At 49.5% G+C, this 23,108-nt stretch overlaps 2 protein-coding genes across 2 annotated transcripts; one reads left to right on the forward strand and one right to left on the reverse strand.

The window, feature by feature from the left end:
* Positions 1-11: 11 nt before the first annotated feature.
* On the reverse strand, positions 12-1,637 carry LOC135286058 (interleukin-20-like). Its single transcript, XM_064399008.1, has 5 exons — positions 1,479-1,637; positions 1,323-1,388; positions 768-920; positions 316-390; positions 12-152 (listed from the first exon to the last, which is right to left on the reverse strand). Exons 1-5 carry the CDS (start codon positions 1,635-1,637, stop codon positions 75-77), a joined length of 531 nt encoding a protein of 176 aa, XP_064255078.1. The 3' UTR covers positions 12-74.
* Positions 1,638-16,077: 14,440 nt separating this feature from the next.
* On the forward strand, positions 16,078-20,569 carry IL10 (interleukin 10). The gene is made up of 5 exons (XM_064398760.1): positions 16,078-16,242; positions 17,459-17,521; positions 17,749-17,901; positions 18,889-18,954; positions 19,199-20,569. Exons 1-5 carry the CDS (start codon positions 16,078-16,080, stop codon positions 19,289-19,291), a joined length of 540 nt encoding a protein of 179 aa, XP_064254830.1. The 3' UTR covers positions 19,292-20,569.
* Positions 20,570-23,108: the final 2,539 nt, after the last annotated feature.

Raw genomic sequence — 23,108 nt, forward strand, 5'->3', positions numbered from 1 at the left:
TTTATTGTCCCTCTCATCTCTGCAAAGCCCCTGCAGCTCCTCAGCCCCGGCCCGTGGGTAATTAACACCGCCCGCTAACGAGATTTCTCCATCCAGTCCAGGAGGATGTCCAGCTCCCCCAGGGATTTCATGGCTGCAGATGTGACATTCAGCTGAAATGATATTTAAAAGAATGAGCTGTAAGCCGGCACCATCAGTACTACCCAACATATAGAGAATTTAAATATCTGCATTAATAATAATATATATTATATATATATTATAATATATATAAATAATAATAATGTGTGTGACCAGGCTCAGTCACCAACTCACCCCTTCATAGTTTGCAAGTATTTGTTTGAATTTCTCCGTGGCTTCCTCCCCACACAGGCAATTGTTCTGCTCATGCTGAAAAACAAGATCAATTCATTAGTCTGGGTATTTTATTTTTTAAAATAAGATTTCAGTTTCTGATTTTGCTGGGCATCATAGACTGAGACACTGTGAAACTGTGGGAAAGGCTGCAGGTCCCTAAATCAGGCTTTAGCCCACTTGACAGACACAAGGACAGGATAAATTTTGGCCTTCAGGACCAGCAGTGGAGTTTGCTGAATGGGCAAATATAAAAATCTCTCAGTGGACAGAATATTCCTCACATCACACCCTTTGTATTCTCATTAAAAACCATTTATGTAAATAGAGACTTTGCAGCTTTATTAATCTCCCAGGTTAGTTTATAGATTAAATATTAAGAGATGCACTCTGGAGCAGAAGCCAGGACTTACACACTGCCCCAGCTTCCTCCTCGTGCTGAGGAAGGAGTTGGCAATGCTGCTGATTTTCCTGTTCACAAACGAGTCCTCGGTCCTGCAGTGCTTGAAAACCTTGTCCACGTAGAAGGTGAAGAGCTGATAAGTGATGCAGCACCTGTCTGAAGACTTAGAAAATTAATTTAATGATTAAAAGTTCTTCCAAAGGGGTGTAACCTGCAGTCGCTCTCTAGGATAAAGCATCTCTGACAGGAAACTCGTGGTAGCTGAGCACAGCAGGACAGTTTGACTCAGAGAAAGCTTCTTCAGTGGTGCTTGATTGTAGCTGATAAAATAGATAGGAAATCATTTTAGGCTGATTTTCCAGGAGATCCATCCTCAGCAAATCTCACAAAATGAAACCAGCTGATTTTGCAGCTGGGTATCAGAGGCTGATGGACAGTGGCTCCTGCCCAGGGCTTTGGGGCGTGAGAAAGCTGCAAATCACTGATTTGTGATAGATTGCTCTTCCCAAGGTCACATTCACCTGCTTTTGGATCCTGTAAGGGCTCCCCAGCCAGGGCCACCTACCTTAACCTTGTGGAGGGAGTGAGGGTGGGACAGGATGCTCAGGGTCCGGATGGGGTCTCTGGATTGCTGCGGAGAGGACGGAGATGGGCATGGAGCTGCTGCTCCAGAGGGGCTCCAGGGGCTCCCCAGCCCTCCAGGAGCCTGGGAAATACTCACAATATTGGCTTTAATTGCCATGAAGCCAGCCCTGATCTCTGTCATGCTCATGGAAACCCTGCAGGCTCCAAAGTGGAAGATTTTGTCCCCAGCTGTCGGCATCAAATTCATCCAGCAGGACACAGAGAAGAAGCAGAGGAACAGGGGGGATCCTCTCATGTCAGCTGCCTGGGAGACCTGCCCATGAAGAGAATATTCCTCCTTATTTTCCTAAATAGCACAACTGTGATCCATATGAAAACACACATTTTATTTAAAACTCGTACATCTGTATGAAAAACCCCAAACTCATTACTCTCTCTTACCCATTTCTTTTTGCTCCCCATAGCAAGAGAAAATATCAAATATTTAACTGAAGAGCTCAAAAAGAAAAGGAAAAATAAATAAAATATCAGTTAAAAATGCATCTAAATAAACATTAGACTGTAATAACTAATAACATTAGTTATTCTGAAAAGATCTTGTCAGAAAAATAAATACAGTGAAATTAAAATTTTAAGTCTAATGACACAGAAGCAACAGGAGGTAACTGACTGAAAGTAACAGATCCCAAAGTTTTATCCCAAAAGAAACCAGTTTCCCTCTGGAACAGCATAAGTCAAACACAAGTTTTGTTAGCACTGAAAATTAAAGTTATTAATGAAAAAAAATATTTCAGAGATAGGAATACAAAGAAATCCCCAAAAGGACAAAGAGCAAAAGGATAAATTCAGTTTCTTACCTTGCTCTTTGGTGTGGGCTCACCTCTCTCACCGACATCTGGCCTGGAGAGCTCCAAAGGAGGCGTTTTTATCCCGGTACCAGGAGGAAATAACTCTTGGATTAACTTTTGGGATTTTTCTTGCTTTTCCCAGCACGTATTTCCCTTTGTAATTTGCTGAATTAATGAGCTCGTGCAAGGGACCAGCTCTCTCTCCCACAGGTGTTTCCCTCACCTACGGAGGCGGGAACTCTGGCATCACTGCGTGGGTTTTCTTTTGGGAAGAGGGATGTGAAATCCCAAAACTAGGGACCGTCCTTGGGGATCACATCCCCAAAATGCCCCAACCTGGAGCAATGCTGGCAATCCCCTCCTGGAGAGGGGCCGTTCCCAGCTCCCCTCAGCTGGGATGGGGGAACCTCAGGGGCATCCCCTCACACGATGCCAGTGGTCCCAACACTCCAGGACTTCTGGTAGTGGACCTGGTGGAGCTGGTGAAACTCAAGTCCAGGGTTTTCTCCACCATTGTCCTGGCGCAAGTGGCCTTCCTCTGCCACTTTCAGGGAATCCTGATTCAAGGAATTCTACTACCAAATTCAAGAAATGCTGCCCCCAAGCTCCTCGGTTCCTGGACACTTCTCCATCCTGTGTCTGTGGTGTTGGACATGCACAGAAACACAAGATCAGGGGTTTTGGAGGACCCAGTTCCCACCCTGCTGGCAGAAGTGGTTTCCAGGGTCAGAGGAAATTCAGATGATCAGTCTAAATCTGCCACCCTGCAGGACAGAAATTCCACTGACACCTTCCCGAGCCCCCCAGCCCTGTGGCACTGTGACATCCATGACCATCTCACCACGAGCTCTCCCTGCTGAGCAAAAGGAGCAGACACGTTCTCCTCCCAGCATTTCAGCCCCAGGCTGTCCCCAGGGGACCAGGGCTTGTCAGCCGGGGCACGTTGTCACATGGATGTGGCAGTGCTGGTGCAAACCCTGGGCCCCTGTGCTGTTGGCTCCGAGGCTGGTTTTGGACATTCCTGCAGCCCCTTTGGAGAGAGCTTCATTCAGTCTGCAAACAAAAATGTGCAGCTAAATAAACTCCCTGCAGTTTCTGGGACCAGGAGGGATGGGCAGCTGGACTTGGAGGGCACTGGGGTGGCAAAGTCACCCCTCCAATGCCAGAGGCAGCCTCTGGAGCAGGTTCCTGCTGGGAGCAGCAGCCCCGGCGTGTCCCTGTTGCAGTGCAGGTGTACCTTGTGCCTGTGGGCCAGGGCTGTCCTGCACGGATCTGCTGGGTGACTAATGAATTTATTGATCACCAAGCTCAGTCTTGAGCGGAGATCTGTCACTAGGCAAATGGATTTTCTGCCCAGGCTAGTCAGGCTGTTGCACACGGGTTGCTGGAAGTGCCCCAGATGTGCCCACCGTGCCTCCCTCACCCTCTGGAAATCAGCCAGAGGGCAGGGCCCAGGCTGCAGCAGGTGGGATTTGCCCTGGCTGAGGTGTTGGAGGGGTCTGGGCTGTTAATCCTCCCCCAAATCCCTGCTGCTGCCTGGAATTGCAGCAAAAGTTTTGCTGGAAGCAGAGGAAGTGGCAGCATTCCCGGGAGCCTGGTGCACACCCAGCCCGGGTGAGGAAACAATGGAAGAGGCAGTGAGTTCTTACTTCATTATGTAAATGGCAGATGACATGAAAGGATTTCTTTCTTTCGTTTTTTTCCTTTTGGTAACTGAACTGACGCCCAGGATGGGTCAGCCAAGTGCCAGAAGGCAAGGAGGAGACGTGGCTGTGGGGGAGGTGGAGGACAGATGCTGGGATGGTACAGGAACAGCAGGGAAATGTTGGATTATTGGGGTCCAGGGCCTTGTACAGGTCTCTGCATGTGTCCCTCAGCTTCTCTATTCTGTCACCAACCTTCTGCAAAGCAAAAGAAACAGCAGGACCCTGAGCGCAAGGGCAAGAAGGAGGAAAACCCCACCGGGGTGGGGAACAACCCAGAGAGATTTTCATTTTGGGGTTTTACTGGGTGTGAAATGGTGGTGGTGGAGCACCCCAAGCGCTGGACGTGGGGGATGCCCAAAAGCCTCTCATTTCAGAGCAGAGGGGGTGGAACCAGCAGGGTTCCCAGAATGGTTCGGGTTGGGAGGGACCTCACATCCCAAGGCAGGGACACCTCCCACTGTCCCAGGCTGCTCCAAGCCTGTCCAGCCTGGCCTTGGACGCTTCCAGTGATCCAGGGGCAGCCACATCTGCTCTGGGCACCTGTGCCAGGGCCTTCCCACCCTCACAGGTCAGAATTTCTTCCCAAAATCCCATCCATCCCTGCCCTCTGGCAGTTTGAAGCCATCAGCACACATTGGACCAAACCCAGATGGAAGCAGATCCCCCCAGCGTGGCTCTCCCCAGGCTGTCATCAACCCAGCAGCTCCAGCAGCATGAAAACACCCTCAATAAAACAGCAAATCATCCCTCTTTCGCTCTGGGAAGAGGGAAAGAAGGAGCAGGGATTTCTGAAACTCAGCACTGTGACGCTGCAGATGAGCTCAGTAAAATGGGAAGTGATTCCCGCAGGCACTCTGGGCACGGTTAATTAAACCTTTGGGGCACTCAGGGCTGGGAATGGGGCAGGGAAGGCACTCCTCCCCACTTCCAGCTAACGGGGGAGGGCTCCTCCCTCGGGATTTTATGGCGGGCACGTTGTGACAGGGCACTCCAAGGGTAGTGATGGCCCAAATAACAAGCAAAGGCAGCAGAGAGGGTTGTGAGCCAGCTGCCCTGGTGCTCAGGAATTAAAACTCAGCCCTGGGTGCCATTAACTCATCTGAGAAATCATTTATGCAAAGCCCGTGGTGAGCAGCACATCCCACATCACACAGGCACAGAGGGGGATGAGTTGGGATCAGAGGGAATATCCCCAGAGCAGCTGGAAAATAATGCTGTGTCAGGAGAATTAATCCACAAACATCAGAGGTTTATGTCCAAAAAGGAGACAGAGGAGTCCTTTTACTTTATTCGAATAAAGGGAGAGGCCATGGGGCATTCCCTGGGGTCTCTCACATTTTTGGAGGTCGCAGCCTCCTTTTTATCCCAATTTCCCTTCTCTCTTTTCCCATTGCCTGAGGTACTTGAGAGGTACAGCCTCCTTTTTATCCCAATTTCCCAACCACATTTTCCTTCTCTCTTTTCCCATTGCCTGAGGTACTTGAGAGGTACAGACTTCCCGAAACACCTGATACCAGAGATTCCCCTCTCATGTACAACCCTCCCTTTTAATTTTTAATTCTTATAGAAGTTAGGGTTTTTTCCCCATTGTTTCTTTCATCTTTCAATGTCCAATTTCATTTATCAGCAAACCTAAAGTTTATTTGTAAAAGCCATTTTTCCATTCATCAATCAGTGGAATCCTTCCCATTGTTTATCTCTCAGTGCTGGTTTTATCTACCAGCAGACCCACAGCCAGGACAATGCTCAGCCCTGCCCAGCACTGCTGTCACCGTCACTGCTGTCACCGTCACTGCTGTGGTGACAAAACATCTCCAGGGTGGCAGAAAGCACCAGGCTGCTGCAGACACAGGGCTTGGGGCAGTGACTAACACAGGGCACGGTTCTGGAGAGCCCTGGAGCGTGACAAGGACCAGACACTCGAGGGGACAAGACACTGACTCACCCCTGCCTGGCTGCATTGGGAAACTCAGCCCTGCTCCATCCCCTGTGCACTGGGAGTTACTGGGAGTCATCCCACTGGTGTTGCTGGGAGTTACTGCACTCCTCACCCAGCTCAATTAATTCCCAATAATTCATTTCTAACCATTCATTTCATCCTAAAAAAAAAAAAGTCCTTCAAGAAATTGTCATCGAGCTGTTGTGATCCGAAGGCGCCCCGCTCTCGAGGGCTGGTCCCAGATCAGTTTAACATCAGGTTTCCAGTAAAGTGTCTGGGGGTGATAAGGCAGTTTCAATAGTGCCTTTCAAGGCGCTTTTTGTGCTCTAAGAAGTTCTGATAACACTCAACAGCCCAGCTTTGGTTTGACATTCTTTGTCATCGCTCCTATTTCACAGCAGCTTTAGGTAAACCATCATTTCAGATATGAGCCTGATAATGGTTTTTCTCAGGTCCTCAGCGCCAGAGAACGTGAGAGAAATGCTCCCAGAAATTTTCAGAAAGGAAGAATTGAGCCTTAATAACAACATCCAGCAACAATATCTGGGCTCAGGAGCCCTTCCTGATCTCCTTCAGGAAAAGAGCTGCAAAAACCAACTCACAAAAATCATTGTGGGGTGTTACACCTGCCATGATAATGCTGTAGCTCACCACAACCCCTGTCAAATTTTGTTTTCAGCAGCAGAAGAAAATGTTTCTATGTGGTTTTTTGCACTGGAGTAATTTCTGTGACACCTGAAGTGATGTAATTTGTGAGCCAGCCCTGCCCTCTGCGTAGCTGGGTGTCAATGGAAAGGGTGAAACACAATTCTCAGCTCCTTAAAAATCAATATTTAACTGTCGAGAAATCCCCGTCCCTCCAATCCAAAGCCAAACCTCGTTTGAAGGAGTGCTAATGTGTCACTGTCCTCCTGAGCCAGGCAGCACCCTACAGGTGCCACCCCAATGTCACTCTTTCCATGAGCCTGGCATCTCTGTCATGGAAACACCCTCGGCCAGCCCTGACGATCAGACTGCTCTTTTCCCTCTTAATTAGTGCAGCTCATCATGGGCAGAAAGCCTGGCCAGGGCCAGCTCCAGCCCTGCCCTCGCCCAGCCCCAGCTCTGCAGTGCTGCTGACAGAAGTAAAAAAAAAAAAATTGTTTTTCTCGGTAAACTCGACAAATGAGTCAGAAAACACTGAGTGAGGAGGTGCTGCCAGAGAGGCACATCGTGTTCCCTCTCCTCAGTCACGTTTTGAGCCACAACCCCCTGAATAATTCTGAAAATCAAACACTGGTGCTGCCTCGTAGGGAGCAACAGGCTGAGCGTGGCTCAGGGAAATGCGGATTTATTCAGCCACGCTCCAAGAGACATCCAGAGCAAAGGCTCAGCTGCTTTCCAGGGTTCTTCCCGAGAGGTTCACACTGCCCAAGGATCTCAGCAGCTTTAGGATGGGCAGAGCAGCTCCTTTCCCATCTCTGAGGGCTCAGGGACCTTTGGAGAGCCTGGGACAGTGTCCCTCACCCCAAAAGAATGTCCCTCATCCAAACAATGTCCCTCATCCAAAACAATGTTCCCTCACCCCAAAACAATGTCCCTCACCCCAAAACTATGTCCCTCATCCAAGACAATGTCCCTCATTTAGGTCAATGCCCCTCATCCCAAAACAATATTCCTCACCCCAAAACAATGTCCCTCACCCCAAAACAATGTCCCTCACCCCAAAACAATGTCCCTCACCTCAAAACTATGTCCCTCATCCAAGACAATGTCCCTCATCCAGGACAATGCCTGCCACCCCAAGACAATGCCTGAATCCTCCTGATTTAGGGCATCACCCATGGTTGTCCCTCTGGGGCTCTTCCTGCCATCATCAGACACCAACAGCCCAGCCCAGGGTGTCCCCAGGTGCAGCAGGAAGGGGACAGTGCCAGGTCCCCCAGGGAGCATCACCCCAGTGCTGGGGGTGACCCTGGGCTCCCCCTGTCCTGGCTGGATGTCCTTGGCCAGGTCAGGGACACGTGCCAGCAATGCCACCACCTGTGCCACCTCCTGCCCAGCACAGATGTGACACTCGCCCAGTGACTCACTGATGGCACTGCTGCTGCTGCTGCTGAGAGAAGATTTCACTCTGAAAGCGGAAAGAAATTGCAAAAAAAAATATTTAAAAATAAAAGGAAATGTTCTTTTTTTTTCCCCCCTCCTCTTCTAAGATTCACCTTTGAGGAAGAGGAAAAGCGTGGTGGAGGATCTCGAGCATCAACAGCTGTTCTGCAGAAAATTCATTTAGTCACCAGACTGGGCGGTGAGGAAGGTTAGATAATTGTTTCCCCTGCTCTGGCAAAATGTGAACTCATATTTTGGTTATCATAAATGGCATCTTCCCCACAGGGAAATACGTATTTCAGGCTTTTAGAGTTAAATAATTCAGCTCAAAAAGCTTTTTTTTTATAGCTATCCAGCACTTGGGTTTCAGCTGCCACCTTTGTGTCCATGTGAGTCCACCCAAAGTGCCCCTGTGCCCAAAGCCAGGCTGTTCATGCTCTCAGTGATGCCAAGGAGCAGCCCATGCGAGCCCAGCTCACCCCTGCCCAGTTCAGGGACCAACTGGAGAATCAAATTACCCTTGGGAAACTCTCATCCAAAACTGCAGCAGCTCAGGAGTTGCCCAAAAAGGGGAGGGAATCATCCATCACATTCCAAGAGCGGTGCCACCAGCAGCACCAACACCACTGGGACCAGCACTGGGCTCTGGTGCAGGCTCTGGTGGGATTCCCAAACCCGCCACCAGCTCTCCTATTCCCCAGACCCATCACTCCCATTCCCCAAACCCCTCACCCATCGCTCCTATTCCCCAAACCCATCACTTCTAATCCCCAAATCCAGTTCTGCCATACCCCAAACCTCTCACCCATCACTCCTATTCCCCAAACCCATCACTCCTATTCCCCAAACCCATCACCCATATCACTCCTATTCCCCAAATCCATCACTCCTATTCCCCAAATCCATCACTCCTATTCCCCAAACTCATCGCTCCTATTCCCCAAACCCATCACCCATATCACTCCTATTCCCCAAACCCATCAATCCTATTCCCCAAACTCATCACTCCTATTCCCCAAAGCCATCACCATCTCTCCTGTTCCCCAGGCCCATCACTCCTCTTCCTCCCATCCTCATTCCTGGAGATCCAAAGCTGCTGTGACAGCAGAAGCCGCACAGGGCACTTCACAGAAACGCAGAATCACCCAGGCTGGAGGAGGCTTTCCAGATCACCTAGTCTAACGATCAACCCCATAACCACCCCTAAAGCATATTCCCAAAAGTATCTTTTGGCGGAAAAGCAGGTTTGGCAGCCTGGTGCAGCCAATGGATGGGACAGTCCCCCACAGCCCCTGGGTTTGCCCCGAGGGTGAAATGTGCTGACAGTGCAGGGAATAAATGACACCTAATAAAGGAGAAACTGAGAGCTGGCTGCTATCAGCTCCGTTTTTGAACAATCCAAGGAGCAAATGAATCACTCCAATAGCCAGCCAGGTTCAGCTTTCACCAAAACTGAAAGCTGTGTTTCAGTAAATTCGCTGTTGGCTCTGTACGCAACCGGCTCGCGGCACCGGGTTTCGGTTTTGGGTGAATATTGCCCCTCTCAATTTCACAACCCCAGGGAGCCAAGGCTGGTTTCGGGATGGATGCACGTGAGCCTGGGGAGTTCTGCTCCAGCTCTGGCCCCAGGGCACAGAGATGGGCAGTCAGGGACAAGCAGGGGCTGGCACGTCACAGCCGCTGGGCTCCACCAATTCCTGCCTGATTTGATTAAAAAAAAACCCAACAAAAAAACCCAGAAAAATTTGGCACTGTTTGTTTGCCTCTAGGTGTAAATTTCTGGAAAATCATGTTCTGGCACAAAGTTGATTTTTCCAGAAGCTTCTCCAGTTCCCCTGGATAGCTCTGCCTGATCCTGGCACACATGGGGAACACCAGCTTGGCCTTCTGTCCCCTGACCTCAGAGGACACTGAAATCTCTGGAAATGCAGAGCATTTCCTCCCTGCACAACCCCTTTTGGCCATCAAAATAAATCAGGGGCACTGTGAGGATTTTGGCTCTTCATTTGACGTTGTATTTTCAGCAGACACTGCTGGACACTGCTCAGGGGCAGGGATGAAGTTCCCTCCTTTCCCGACAGCAGAGGAAGTTTGCTTCAGATCTTGTTTTTTCTTCTATTTTTTTTTTTGTCTTCTTATTTTTAAACAGTGAGAGGGGTTTTCCACCATTCAACTTCATCTTCCACTTCCTAGTTACAGTCCTCAAAAGCCACAGGGAGAACAATAACCAAACAGAGACATAAATGCCTGATGCTGTTAAGGAAGTAAATCTTCCTCAGGCTTCCTCAGAAAGATAAATCCCAGAGAAATTGTTGAAGAAGCTCAAGGAGATTTCAATTGAACTCTGCTGCTTTTATAACTCAACTTCTGCCTCCACAGCAGGGGCTTAGAAAGAAATGATCTTTACAGTCCTTTCCAACCCACAGCACTCTATGATTCCATTATTTATTTTGGGTCTCCATATTAAGATATCTGTCAGGAGAAGGAGGTTGGATCACCTGTTCTGTCTGAAACCTCCAAAAAGCTCATCTGGTGGATCTTTTTTTTTAATCAAAAAATCACAGCAAAGCTTTTGGAGCAGAAAGACACAGTGGGACCACGTGGAAAATCCCCTGGCAGCTCTGGGGATGCTGCATCCACCATCCCCACCCCGGCCAGGGCTGATCCACACTTTGTGGGGTGACAAAGAAAACCCAGGATTTCCAAACCCTCTCTGCACAAAAACCACCCCAAAACCCCACAGTGGGGGTCGCCAGGCCAGTGTTGGCTGCAGGGCCTGGTGCTGCTGTGGAAAGTGAGTGAAGCTGGCTCTGAAATTCACCCTGGAGCTTCCGAGCAGCAGCTTGGGCTCATCTGGTTTCTCAAACCGTGATAAGGAGTTTCTGTCTTATGACCCCTCAGCACTATAAATAGGCTGGGTTGGTGTTATTGGTCAGAGTTTTGCTGATAAATCATGACAAAGTCAATATTCTCCAGAAGATCCACACGCTCCCACCCTCGCCCCCACCCAAGTAATACCAGAACTAGAAAAAAGAAACTCCTCAAAGCAGCACTTGTGCAATGAGCTGCTCAGGGCGGGAGTTGCTCAAAATTGCTTCTGTAGAACACTCAAAAACCAACAAAAAAAAGGCAGTGCAAGTGATATTTGGGCCAATTGATTATATATTCAGGTTTTGGGGGTTTTTTTGCATACTTTTACACTTTATAGTTATCTGCAAAGAAACTCACCTGAGAAAACCTCACTTGGAGCACACAGCCCCCACTCCTGAGACTCCAGTGCCAAGATCCCATTGGTTTCTCTAATGACAGTGCTGTGAGCATAATAAAATCCCTGTCAGCAGCTGATTTCAGGAGAAATAAAAGAGATAAAAATAGAACAACACCTCTGTTTGCTTTGCGGAGTGGGAAAAGCTGCATGAGGATGATGGCAGCATCACTGACCTCACCCAGGACTCCTCAAACACCTCAGAGAAGGGCTTAAAATGGCAAAACCCATGGAAAATAGGGAATAAAGCACAGCTTGCTCTTCCACGTTGGCAGAGGGCACCCTGGAATCCCAGGGGGGATATTAAATTTGGATATTATTCAATATCTGCCTTAGGCTGCAACAGAATTGCAGATATTGGGAGGTTTATGTGTGTGATTAAAAAGTCCAAATATTTCTCAGTTAAGTTTATCACCAAAATTGAATCTGCAGAGGGGGGAATGTCTCCATCACTTGATTCTTTCATGTGGCAATTCCAGACAGTTCCAGCTCAATTTAAATCACGTGGAAATTCTGGACCTTCTAAGAACGTCTTATGTAACGCTCTCTCTGTGTCACATTATCAGTCATATCAACGTCCAATGACACCAATTCATGATTAATAACCCATTTCTGGACAAGACAAACTGGTGACATTGGTTAAATTTCCAAAGAGCAATTTGGGATTTACCTGTTGCAGTCGACGTGAGTCACGCCACGAGTTCTGACCAGGTTTCCATATTTGAAATATCCAACGTCACGCCTTGCCAGCAGGAAAAAATCTTGAAAAAAACAGAGAGCGGAGCACTTGGTGCTTCATCAGGAACTGTTAGTCATCAGCACTGGGCTGCTGAGAGAGCAGTGCCATCACTTCAAACACGGGGTGAAAGAAAGGCCACCGAGTCCCTACTTCCCCCACGAGCATCACTGGCAGCAGATCGTCCACATTTGGAGGGGTGAGAAATGGGGAATTTCTGAAAAGGAGAGAAAGAACAACACCACCGTGACAGCCTGGAAATAGAGGGGATACTCCAAGTTACGTCTAGAATAGATGGTGCAGAAAATCACAGAACCACAAATCACTGAGGCTGGAAAAGACCTCTGAGATCATCAGTCCAACCTGTGACTGACCCCTGCCTTGTCACCAGACCAGAGCACTGAATGTCATGTCCAGGCATTCCTTGGACACCCCCAGAGATGGTGAAACCCCTCCAGAGACGGGGAAACCCCTCCAGAGGTGATGAAACCCCTCCAGAGATGGTGAAACCCCTCCGGGGACAATGAAACCCCCACAGGAATGGTGAAACCCCTCCAGGGATGGTGCTACACAGGGTCCCTCTGTCCAAAAGCAATGCAGAGACCAAGAAGGCAAAAAAATGTACAAATTTGTCACATCAAACCGTGTCAAGATAAGAAAAGGCCCTTCAGTTACCAGGGTGAGGTGCCACCCTGCTCAAGTGTTGGACCCTGGGAACATCCAACCCCAAACCCTGCCCAGACCATGTCCAGGACCAACCTTTCCTCATGGCACATTGTGGGAGAAAGTGTCTGTCCACAAACCTCTGTTTCAGTGCAGAAGCAGCATTTGCTGCCCCACTCTTTCTGGTGAACTCGCTGCTGTCAGAAGCTTGTGGGAGGTGGGGTAGAATCACAGAATCACAGAATAATGAGGTTGGAAGAGACCTCTAAGATCACCAATGCAACCTATGCCCTAGCGCCTCAACCAGACTATAGCACCAAGTGCCATGTCCAGCCTTTTTTTAAACACACCCAGAGATGGTGATTCCACCACCTCCCTGGGAAGAGCATTCCAGTACTTTATTATTCTTTTGGTGAAAATTTTTTCCTAATATCCAACCTATTCCTTCCCTGATGTAGCTTGAAACTTTGTCCACGTGTTCTGTCAGTGCTGCCCAGTGGAAGAGACCGACCCCCACTAGTCTACAACCTCCCTTCAGGAAGTTGTAGAAAGCAATAAAGTCCCCTCTAAGCCTCCTCTTCTCCAGGCTAAACAACCCCAGCTCCTTCAAACGTTCCTCCTAGGGGCTTGTGTTCCAAGAAGCACACAAATGGCTTTTGAGGAACGCACGTTCTCCTTCCTGAAGCGATCTTCTTGGCAAAGACGAAAGCTGTTTCCTAAAGGTTCAGCGCTACACCCACGGCCCCCGGACACTCTTTAGGAAAAGGTGTTTTCTTCATTCATGAAGCTCTCTGTAGTAGTGCAGCCACCGCCTTTCCACAGCCTCAGCAGGGCTGAGTCACAGCGAAACTGCACCGTCAAGATCTCTGACGAGGCAGAGGAAACGCAGGTAAACACAGCAGAGAATCGCCCTGCGCACGCCAGAGTTTCCTCTGCGGAACGGGCACGGCTGCCTGACGCTGCTGCCAGCCCCAAAACACAGCCCAGGCTTCCACAGCGGGCTGGAGGGAATTGCACAAGAGCCAGAGCACGCTCGGGATGTCACATGTGACTTCATGGAGAGCCAGGGTGGCTCGAAACAAGAGAAGTTTGGAAATGAGCACTCAGCTGCTGGGCAGGGTGGAAGGAGGCTCCCAACGCTGTGGGGCTGCTCCAGCTCCTGTGGCTGCCTAGGCTGGATGTCAGGAAAACGTTTTTTATTGAAAGGGTGATAAAGTTCTGGAATGGCTGCCTAGGGAGGTGGTGCAGTCATCATCCCTGGGTGTGTTTAAAACAAACTGGATGTGGCACTGGGTGCCAGGGTTGAGTTGAGGTGTTGGGGCTGGACTGGACTTGATGATCTTGAAGATCTCTTCCAACCTGGTCATTTCTCTTCTCTTCTCTTCTCTTCTCTTCTCTTCTCTTCTCTTCTCTTCTCTTCTCTTCTCTTCTCTTCTCTTCTCTTCTCTTCTCTTCTCTTCTCTTCTCTTCTCTTCTCTTCTCTTCTCTTCTCTTCTCTTCTCTTCTCTTTTCTCTCAGCCCCCCTGTCATGTACCCCATAAAAACACCAGCTCCTAAAGCCACAGCTGAGGTTGAGCAGCCCTTCCACTGCAGGGGAGAGCCTGGGGCTGCATCTTTCCCCGAAGGGAGTGGGATTAGCTCCAGGATCTGAGGATCCAGAAGTACATAAACCAAACTCACACATCAGCTTCCACGCCCTGATGAAGCCTCAGCAGCCATCCAGGTCTTGGCAATGAAGATTTATTGAGCCTTGGCAAGTTCAAATTAGTGCAAAAGAAGCAAAACCATGTGTGGGATCCCAGGGAAAGGTGGGATCCTGCCTGTGGGAATTGAGTTTAAGACTAATTTTTTCCGAGCTTTCAGCCCTTCTCCTTTCAGATGGATTCTGCTGACAATCAGGAGGAAAAACCCCACAGCTGATTTAGAGCAGGGGAACCAAAATGGGTCACCAAAAACGTGACCCAAATCATGGCCATGACTCAGCTGCACTGATGTCCCTGCAGTGATGCCCTGGGAGCAGCTTCCCCATCACCTCTGGAAGAGGCAACACCAACAGAAAACAGGAAAACAAATCCCACCCTTTCCCTGCCTCGGGCTCTCCAGTTGCTGATGCTTCATCCCCTTTGCTCTTACACATGTGCATGCCAACCATTCCTCTCTCCTGCTCCTAAAAATAAAGTGGAAAAACTCTCAGTATGCAGGAACAAACAATACTTTGAATTTTTCCAGCAATAAATTCCCTCTCAGAAGTTCACAAATTCAACGAAGATCAGTGTGATGAAGGAGATGAGAATTTAAGGGATTTGTTCCCTAATGGAGGAAGGCTTCCCTACTGGGAAGAATGAGCTCTTTTAAAATAGCATGAGGGATTTCAAAGAAAATCCCCTGATTTCAGAAAAGCCAAATTTATCTCCGCTCTCACTTTCTTGCATGCCAAATTCCTGAATAAATAAGTGAAATCTTTATCCCAAGGAAGCAGGGGGTGTGGGCTAAAATAGATATAGAAAGAGAGGAGAAAAGAGAGGGAAACGGAAAATGGGGAGACGTCACAGGAATTCTCTGTGGCTCCAAAGGGACAATTTTATCACAGCTGGGACAAAAAGTCCCAGCTAAGATAGGACATGCTGCTGCTTGGATGGGGCTGCTGTCCATTTCTAGGAAACAAAATCAGATTTAAGAGCCTGGAAAATGAATTTTTATAACCTGCTCAGGCACTGTAACACCAGGCATCAAAGTGATGGCATAAATCATGATTCTGCCCTGGAGGATCCACGAGGGATCAGAGCAGGGCTGGGATCCTCCCCTGGGATCCACTTGGCATCCAGCTGATGTTTGGGAGCACAAACTGAGCTTGCTGAGCAGTGAAAATTCACATTAGCTTCAGCTGACATGTGCATTAACTGGGGAAAAAAAAAAAAAAAACAACAAACAAATTAATTAAAAATGAAGATTTCAGGTGATGATGTGTGTTTGCAGATTAGAATGACAAAGGAAGAGACAGAGAATTTGTACAGTTCATGAAAAGCAATTCTGCTGAGTGATGCTCTCTGCAGGTTTGATACTGAGATTTAAAAGTAGCAACACTTTTTTTTCCCTAACAATCTAACATTGATCTAAAAATAAAAAATGGAACTGTGAGAATAAATGAACATCACACAGAACCTTGGCTTCTTTGTGTGTCTCTGCAGCTTTCCTCCTCAGCCACAGCTAAATTTACAAGAAACAAGCAATGTAAAAAAAAAAATGCAGAGTCTAAGCACAAAAAAATTGATGGGGTGTGAGGAGAGGACAGGAAACCCAAGTTGACGGGAAACCCAAGTGACATTTGGGCTTAATACTGACTTAAAACCCCAATATTGCTCGTCAGGAAATGGGGAGAGGAAATGGAGTGATGTATAAATTAGGGGCTCCATCAAGGTGAAAGCTGCAGATCTGCTTTGTACCCTCCTGGGGGATCCAGCCCAGAACTGCAGCAGCCCTGCCCCACAGCATGAGGACCTGCTCCAGGGGCACAGCCGTGCCCATCCTGCTGCTGCTGCTGCTGCTGGGCACTGCGCCTGCCCGTGCCCAGCCCTCCTGCCTCCACTTCCCCCAGCTCCTGCCCGCCAGGCTCAAAGAGCTCCGGCTCAAGTTTGAGGAAATTAAGGATTATTTTGTAAGTATCGTTGTTTTCTCTTCTGGTTTTTAGCTTTCTTCTGCAAAGTTCTGGGATCTGGAGGAGGGGGAAGAGTTTCCTCCCAGCAGAAATTATTTGTGTTAAGAGCAGCTGGGTTTCGTTGCTCACTGAGAGAAAATCTGTGAGGCTTTTCTTCCTACTTTTTTCATTAACAATGAACTCGAGGTTTCACAATGAACCTCTGTGAAGCTTCCTAACCAAGCTTCCCCCGAAATATTGCAAACCAAGTTAATCACTGAATTATTAGGAAGGAAATCGTTTTTTCTTCAGGGCAAGCAGGTCCAGCCCTGCTGAAGTCAGTGCCAGGTGAAAAGGGAAATCTTTTGCTGCAGATTTTTTTCTTTGAAAGAGCCACAAAACCTGCACAGGGTGTTTTATGAGGGGAGGAGCACAACACCTGCACTGGTGCCTGTGCAAGGTCCCTGCTCTGCATCTCAGGAGCCTCAGGGCTGCTGAGCACACAGCTCATGATGCCCTCAGAGCATCTGCCATGGCTGACAGAGGAGCTTGGTCACAGCCCTGTTGCTGTTTTGGTCCATGTCAGTGTGTTTTAGCAATCAAGCGAGATAATTCTCCAGATCAAATCTCAAGCTCATGTCATGGCCTGTGTTACCAAACGAACACAGCCAAGATTTTAGATGTTCAGCTGGCTGTGAATCCCCCAGATAATGCTGGGAAGGAATATTTTGAACCTCTCAGGACAGCTTTTGAGGCTTTAATTATTTGAGTGGTGCCAGCTCACCCCACTGCAGCAGGAGCCATGACAAAAAACTCCCCTTTTCCCCATCAAGAGAGGCAACCACACCAGGGGGACTGAGCCCTGCTGCCCTGGCAGAGAGGCTGGGGGTCTGCCAGGGGCTGCCAGGGGCTGCCAGGGCTCTGCCACCCCTCTGGAGAGCTTTGCAGTCTGCAGCAGCACCCTCAGACAGCACCACCCCTGCAGCTCAGCCCCAGGAGTTTCACTTGGACAAACCCAGTGGCACCAAAGGCTGTGATTTAATTTTCCTGCTGGCCTGACCTAACATCTCTGTGGAGCAGTGATGCCTCTGCCCGGTGCCACTGTGCTCTGCCCACACCTGCACTGGGTGCCCTTGGCCTCTGCTGCAGGGAGACCCTAAATGCAAACAGGGGAAGGATCATTTGTTAGGAAACGGAAAGAGTGAAAAGCTCATTTCTCAATTCCATCCTCCCCCAGCAATCACAAGACGACGACCTCAGCATCCAGCTGCTCAGCTCCGACCTGCTGGAGGAAATCAAGGTAAGAATCCCATTCCCTTGTGGCTTCCTCCTCCTTCCAAACCCTGGGGCAGTTTCATAAGAAGGAAAGCCAGCTGGAAACAGGGACATGTGCTGCTGTCACACCAGAGTTGGGGACAGCACCAGGGTTGCCCCGTGGCCAGCGAGGCTCCCACACCCTGCTCTGGTTTGTCCAAACCCCCCCTGGTGCTGGTGGCCGTCCCTGAGCAGCTCCCCTCCTGTCCCCAGGGGAGCCTCGGCTGCCAGTCGGTGTCGGAGATGATGGGGTTCTACATGGACGAGGTGCTGCCCAGCGCCATGAGGAGCAGCTCCCAGCACCAGCACAGCGTGGGCGACCTGGGCAACCTCCTGCTCAGCCTGAGAGCCGTGATGAGGCGCTGTGTGAGTGGGGCTCAGCAGCACGGGGACACTGCCCGGAGCAGGGCAGGTCTGGGAGTGGGGTGGGATGGAGGAGCAGGGGTCCAAGCAGGCAGGGTTTGTGGGGTGCAGGGTGGGGTTTGTGGGGTCCAGGGTGGGGTTTGTGGGGTTCAGGATGGGGTTTGTGGGATCCACTATGGGGTTTGTGGGGTCCAGGATGGAGTTTGTAGGATCCACGATGGGGTTTGTGGGGTCCAGGATGGGATTTTGGGATCCAGGGGTCCAGGCAGGCAGGGTTTGTGGGATCCAGGATGGGGTTTGTGGCATCCAGGGGTCCAGGATGGGATTAGTGGGATCCAGGATGGGCTTTGTGGGATCCAGGGATCCAGGATGGTGCTTGTGGGATCCAAGATGGGGTTTGTGGGATCCAGGATGGGGTTTGTGGGATCCAGGGGTCCAGGCATGCAGGATTTGTGGGGTCCAGGATGGGATTTGTGGGGTCCAGAGCTCCAGGATGGTGTTTGTGGGGTCCAGGATGGGGTTTGTGGGGTCCAGGGCTCCAGGATGGGGTTTGTGGGGTCCAGGGCTCCAGGATGGGGTTTGTGGGGTCCGGGGCTCCAGGATGGGGTTTGTGCTCACAGCAGTTCAGGGATGATGGTGCAGCCAGCCCTGCACCAGCCTGGCTGCAGACACAAAGGGAGGGCAGGGGGAGATCTGCCCCTTACCTGGATGCTGGAGCTCCAGCATGGGGTCAGGTGGGACAAACCCTGTCCCACACAGGGAGCTGCTGTCCCCAGGGACTGGCAGCAGGGCCACAGGGCTGGGGCCAGGCTGGGAGCCCGGGCTGGGGCACTCCAGGCTCCTTCCAGCAGGGCACGGTGCCAGGCAGCTGGAATTGCTGCCCTGTGGGCACACAGGGCAGGGCAAGGTGGGACAGGAGGAGGGGACAGCCACCAGCAGAGCCCTGGGGAGGGAGCCTGGGGCTGAGGCCGTGCTGGTGTCCCTTTGCAGCACAGATTCTTCACCTGTGAGGAGAGGAGCCGCAGCATGGAGCACATCAAGGAGACCTTCAGCAGGGTGAGGAAAGGGTGGGGCAGAGGCTCAGAGGGGGAACAGAACCCAAAAACGGCTTCAATCACACAAATTCTTGCAGCAGAGAGCAAGAATCTGGTGGGAATTCTGGAGCAAGGGCGGGAATTCTGGAATTCCCAGGGGATGGGGAAGAGAAGCTGGAGGTGTCCGTGGAAGGAGAATTTCTCCAGGCACTGGACATCACATATCTGTGCCAGCCACACTGACCACCCCTGGCTTTCCCCTGCAGATGAAGAAGAATGGAATCTACAAGGCCATGGGAGAGTTTGACATCTTCATCAACTACATTGAAAAATATTTAACAATGAAGAGAAGGAACTGAGAGCACCCCTGGGTCTGCATTTTCCACACCAAACCCTGTTTAAAAATCACTTTTGGCTGCAAGAGCTCAAATTAAGTTATCTCAAGGTTCTGGTTAAGAGTTACAATAACTTCCAGCTTAATATGTATTTAAGAGCTATTTTTGGAATAGTTGAATTTATTATTTATTACTTCTAATACCTCAGTGTTGATGTTTACAGTATGTTTTGAAGAAAGGAGTGATGAGCTTGTAAATTACTATTTATTGTTTAATATTTTAATATTGTTTATCATAGTACTATTTTATTCATAGCTTCAAAACATCCAAAGCAGCATTTTTCTGGAGGGCAGACAATGAGCTGAGCTTATCCCAAGTGAATTAGGAGCAAGGCCAGCTCCAAGTTCAACAAAATTTCATTTGAGGCAAATGACCCTCTCCTCATATCCTATATCTCTGTTTATTTATGCAATCAGGTGCTTTTATGTTTAGGAGGAGAAAAAGCCACACCAACAGCTTGGCTGACTCCACTTTAGACTTCAGCCTGTAGATTAGTCCAGACTAAATTTAAAAAATTAATAATAGGAATGAAATGTTTGGTTCTAATAGAACTTGGTTAAATATTGCTCAGTATCTGCCTTCCAGAGCTGCTGGAACCCTGCACTTTCCAAAGTTAACCTTACTGTTTTCCAGTCTCTGACTGGGATTTCCTCACTGTTTTACTGCTGTTCATTTTCTTTTAGAAGTTAGAGGATAATTAATTAACCACCATTTTAAGGTGGCTCGGGTAATTTGCATTCAAATCCGTGGGGCACTGCTGGGATTGGGTTTTGGATCCTCACCAGCACTGGGAGCAGCGTCAGTGCCCCCAAAAGTGGCTGATTTTAGGGCTCAGTTTCCTCCTCATTCCATTGGACTCTGAGCCAGAGGAAAATGCCACAACCCCAGGAGAGGCTTTTACTTCTAATATTTAGAAGTTTAGAGGCCCCCAGCTGATGAAACACTGCCAGTTTGGTGTTTGCTGTGCAAGTCCCAGCTGAGGAGAGGTTATTTATATGGGATTTATTCTGTGTGGACATTTCTGGTGGCAGCAGGGGATTGCCTGCATGGATTTGGATATTCCAGAGCAGGGCAGGAATCCTGCTCCATGGGTCACTCCTCCTGCTGAAAGCTCAGGCTCAAGAGCAGCCAAAGACTGTAAAACTTAAATTAAGCTTCTTACGAAGCACATTAACCTCCCTTTGAGCCAATTCTGAGCTTGTTTTTCCCTCCAAACACCTTCGATGTCGTGGGAGAAGCAAGGACAGCCCTGGAGCCAAGGACAACATCAGCACGGCTTCTGTCACTGGGTGAACTGCCACCTATTTATCTGAAATGATATGACAAGAAATCCTTTATTTTTGCTAATAAAGACTCTCTAATGAATGCAGCCTCTGTCCTGTCCTTGTGGGCTCTTAGCAGGGCTGTCAGTCAGCTCCAGCTGTGGGTGCTGTGCCCGGTGTCACCAGTGTCACCAGTGTCACCAGTGTCACCAGGCTGGGACAGAGCCCAGCAGGCACACAGCCAGGTGGGAAGAACCCCCAGGGACACATTGCTTGTGTTAACACCAGAGAAGTGAGAAAACCTGAGGTCTGTCACATTTAAAAGCAAATTTTTCACCAAACGCCTGGCATTGATCCCTTAGAGCAGGGGAACACCAAGGGAGGAGCAATCCCATCAATCTTGCAATGCTCCAGCAGCAAGCTTCCACTGCTGGAGCTCTGTGCACAGGATGCACTGCTTAAAAAAAACAGGAAAAAAGCCCAGATGGTAGCTTGGAGAGCTGGGAGATCCAGGGCACCATCACAAGTCATCCAGGTGACCCAATTCCAGCTGGAATCCTGGCACCAGCAGCACCCAGCATCCCTCCAGGCTGCACCTGACCTGTGCTGGGTGTGGGCAGCAGCTCTGCAGATCCCTCAGGTCCAGCATCAGCTAAGCCCAAAACATCAGTGTTTGGGGAGAAAAAACCACCACAAACCCGGCCTTTTGCTCCTCCTGCCTCCCCAAAATCTGCTGTGAGCCCCAGCAGGGCTCCTTAGCCCCGGTGCTGATGCAGTTCCTGCCAATCTCAGTGGCAGTCTGGGTGTTACAGTAAGAGCACGAAGCCGTGGCAGAGATCAAAGGTGGTGGTTTCTGGTTTTGCTATCCCACAGAAGTTGGGTTTCCTTGCTGGGTATCCTCCCCCTGAGAGCGCTGCCTGCTCAGCAGCCCCAGAACTGAGAGCCTAAATCACCTCCTGACCTCGCTGCTCCTGCTCTCCGCTCAGCTCAAATTCTGCATCTCCACCTGGAGCTGCCTCGGACCTTTCTGCTGCTGCTTCTGCTGCTTTCTCTCTCTTTAGACACTTTCCTTAAGGCCCTGAGCACCCAGTGCTTTACTTGCTGCCAGGGAAGCAATTAACTTTCTTCATCATCTCCTGTTGGCCAACATGAGGAGGGCAAATCCCAGCTGAACACCAGGGTGGAAATGTGTCCTGAACACAGCAGGACAGACAGACAGACACCTCCTGTCACGTGCTGGGACTGAGGAACCAAACCTCACTTGGAACAGTGAAAAAATTTGTCTCTTGTCACGAGGAAGATGAACATGACCCTTCAGCCTCCCAGGGTGCCACAAAGCCCAGGGACAAGCCTTGAGGTGAAATGAGGGAACCTCAAGCACAAAAGGGGCAAAATTAAAACAAGTAAACGCTGCTGTAACTCCATTTGAATTGCAAAGCTTTCAGAACTTTCCTCATTTTGTTGTGGTTGTAGTTTTAACACTTGTTATTTAACTCGAGCTGGCGGCACCACTCAGGCCCACGCAGCTCCTGCCTCTCTGTGTCCTAGATTTTGGCAGCACGTGACAGAAATTGGGGCTTTTGCCGTGAAAGAGGCCGGGGGAGCAACAAAAACAGGGCTGAGAACCCCAGCTGGGCACGTAGGTCACGGAGGGGAGTGGAGGGCACAGCCCTGACTTTGCAGAGCTGCCAATTCCTTCCCTCGGGCGGCGAGAGGCTGAGTAATTACCAGAGCTGGGTGTTAAAAACGGGACCACACTCCCGGTATTAAAGTGATTTCAGCATTTATTCTAATAAAAAGAAAGGTCTAAAGCAAGGGGCACTAAAGGTGATTTCAGCATTTATTATAATAAAAGAAAGGCCTAAAGCCAGGGGTACTAAAGGTGATTTCGGCATTTATTATAATAAAAGAAAGGCCCAAAGCAAAGGGTACTAAAGATGATTTCAGCATTTTTTATAATAAAAAGACAGGCTTAAAGCAAGCGGTACTAAAAGTGATTTCAGCATTTATTTTATTAAAAAAAAAGGTCTAAAGCAAAGAGTACTAAAGGTGATTCCAGAATTTATTCTAATAAAAGAAAGGCCTGGAGCCGGGCCCGGGCCGGGCAGGGGCAATCCCGTCCAGGACGCTGCAGCGCCGGGCTGGGGCTGCTCCAGCAGCGATGGCCCCGGTGTCCCCGGGGAATGGCACGGCTTCCCGGGTCAGATGCCCCTTTGCATCCTGATTTTGTCCCCTGGGTTGGTTTCTGTTCGGATCCTCCATGTGCATGGCGGTTTTAGGCTCGACTGGCCCGTGGCAGCTCGGCCCAGGCTGGCTCGTTCCGCTGGGGTGGTGCTCTGTGCTTCGGTGTCATTGCTTATCACGACCCTTTTAACCCCTTTCACAACAGAATAACCGAACTAACAGCACACGCTTAACAATTATCAACTATTTTACAAGCGTTTCTAAGCTATTTTTAACACTGGGGATTGCTGAAAATGCCACAGCCCAGTGATGCTCACCTTCACCACCAGGGCCAG

This window comes from Passer domesticus, chromosome 25 (genome assembly GCF_036417665.1).
Source record: "Passer domesticus isolate bPasDom1 chromosome 25, bPasDom1.hap1, whole genome shotgun sequence".
NCBI lineage: Eukaryota > Metazoa > Chordata > Aves > Passeriformes > Passeridae > Passer > Passer domesticus.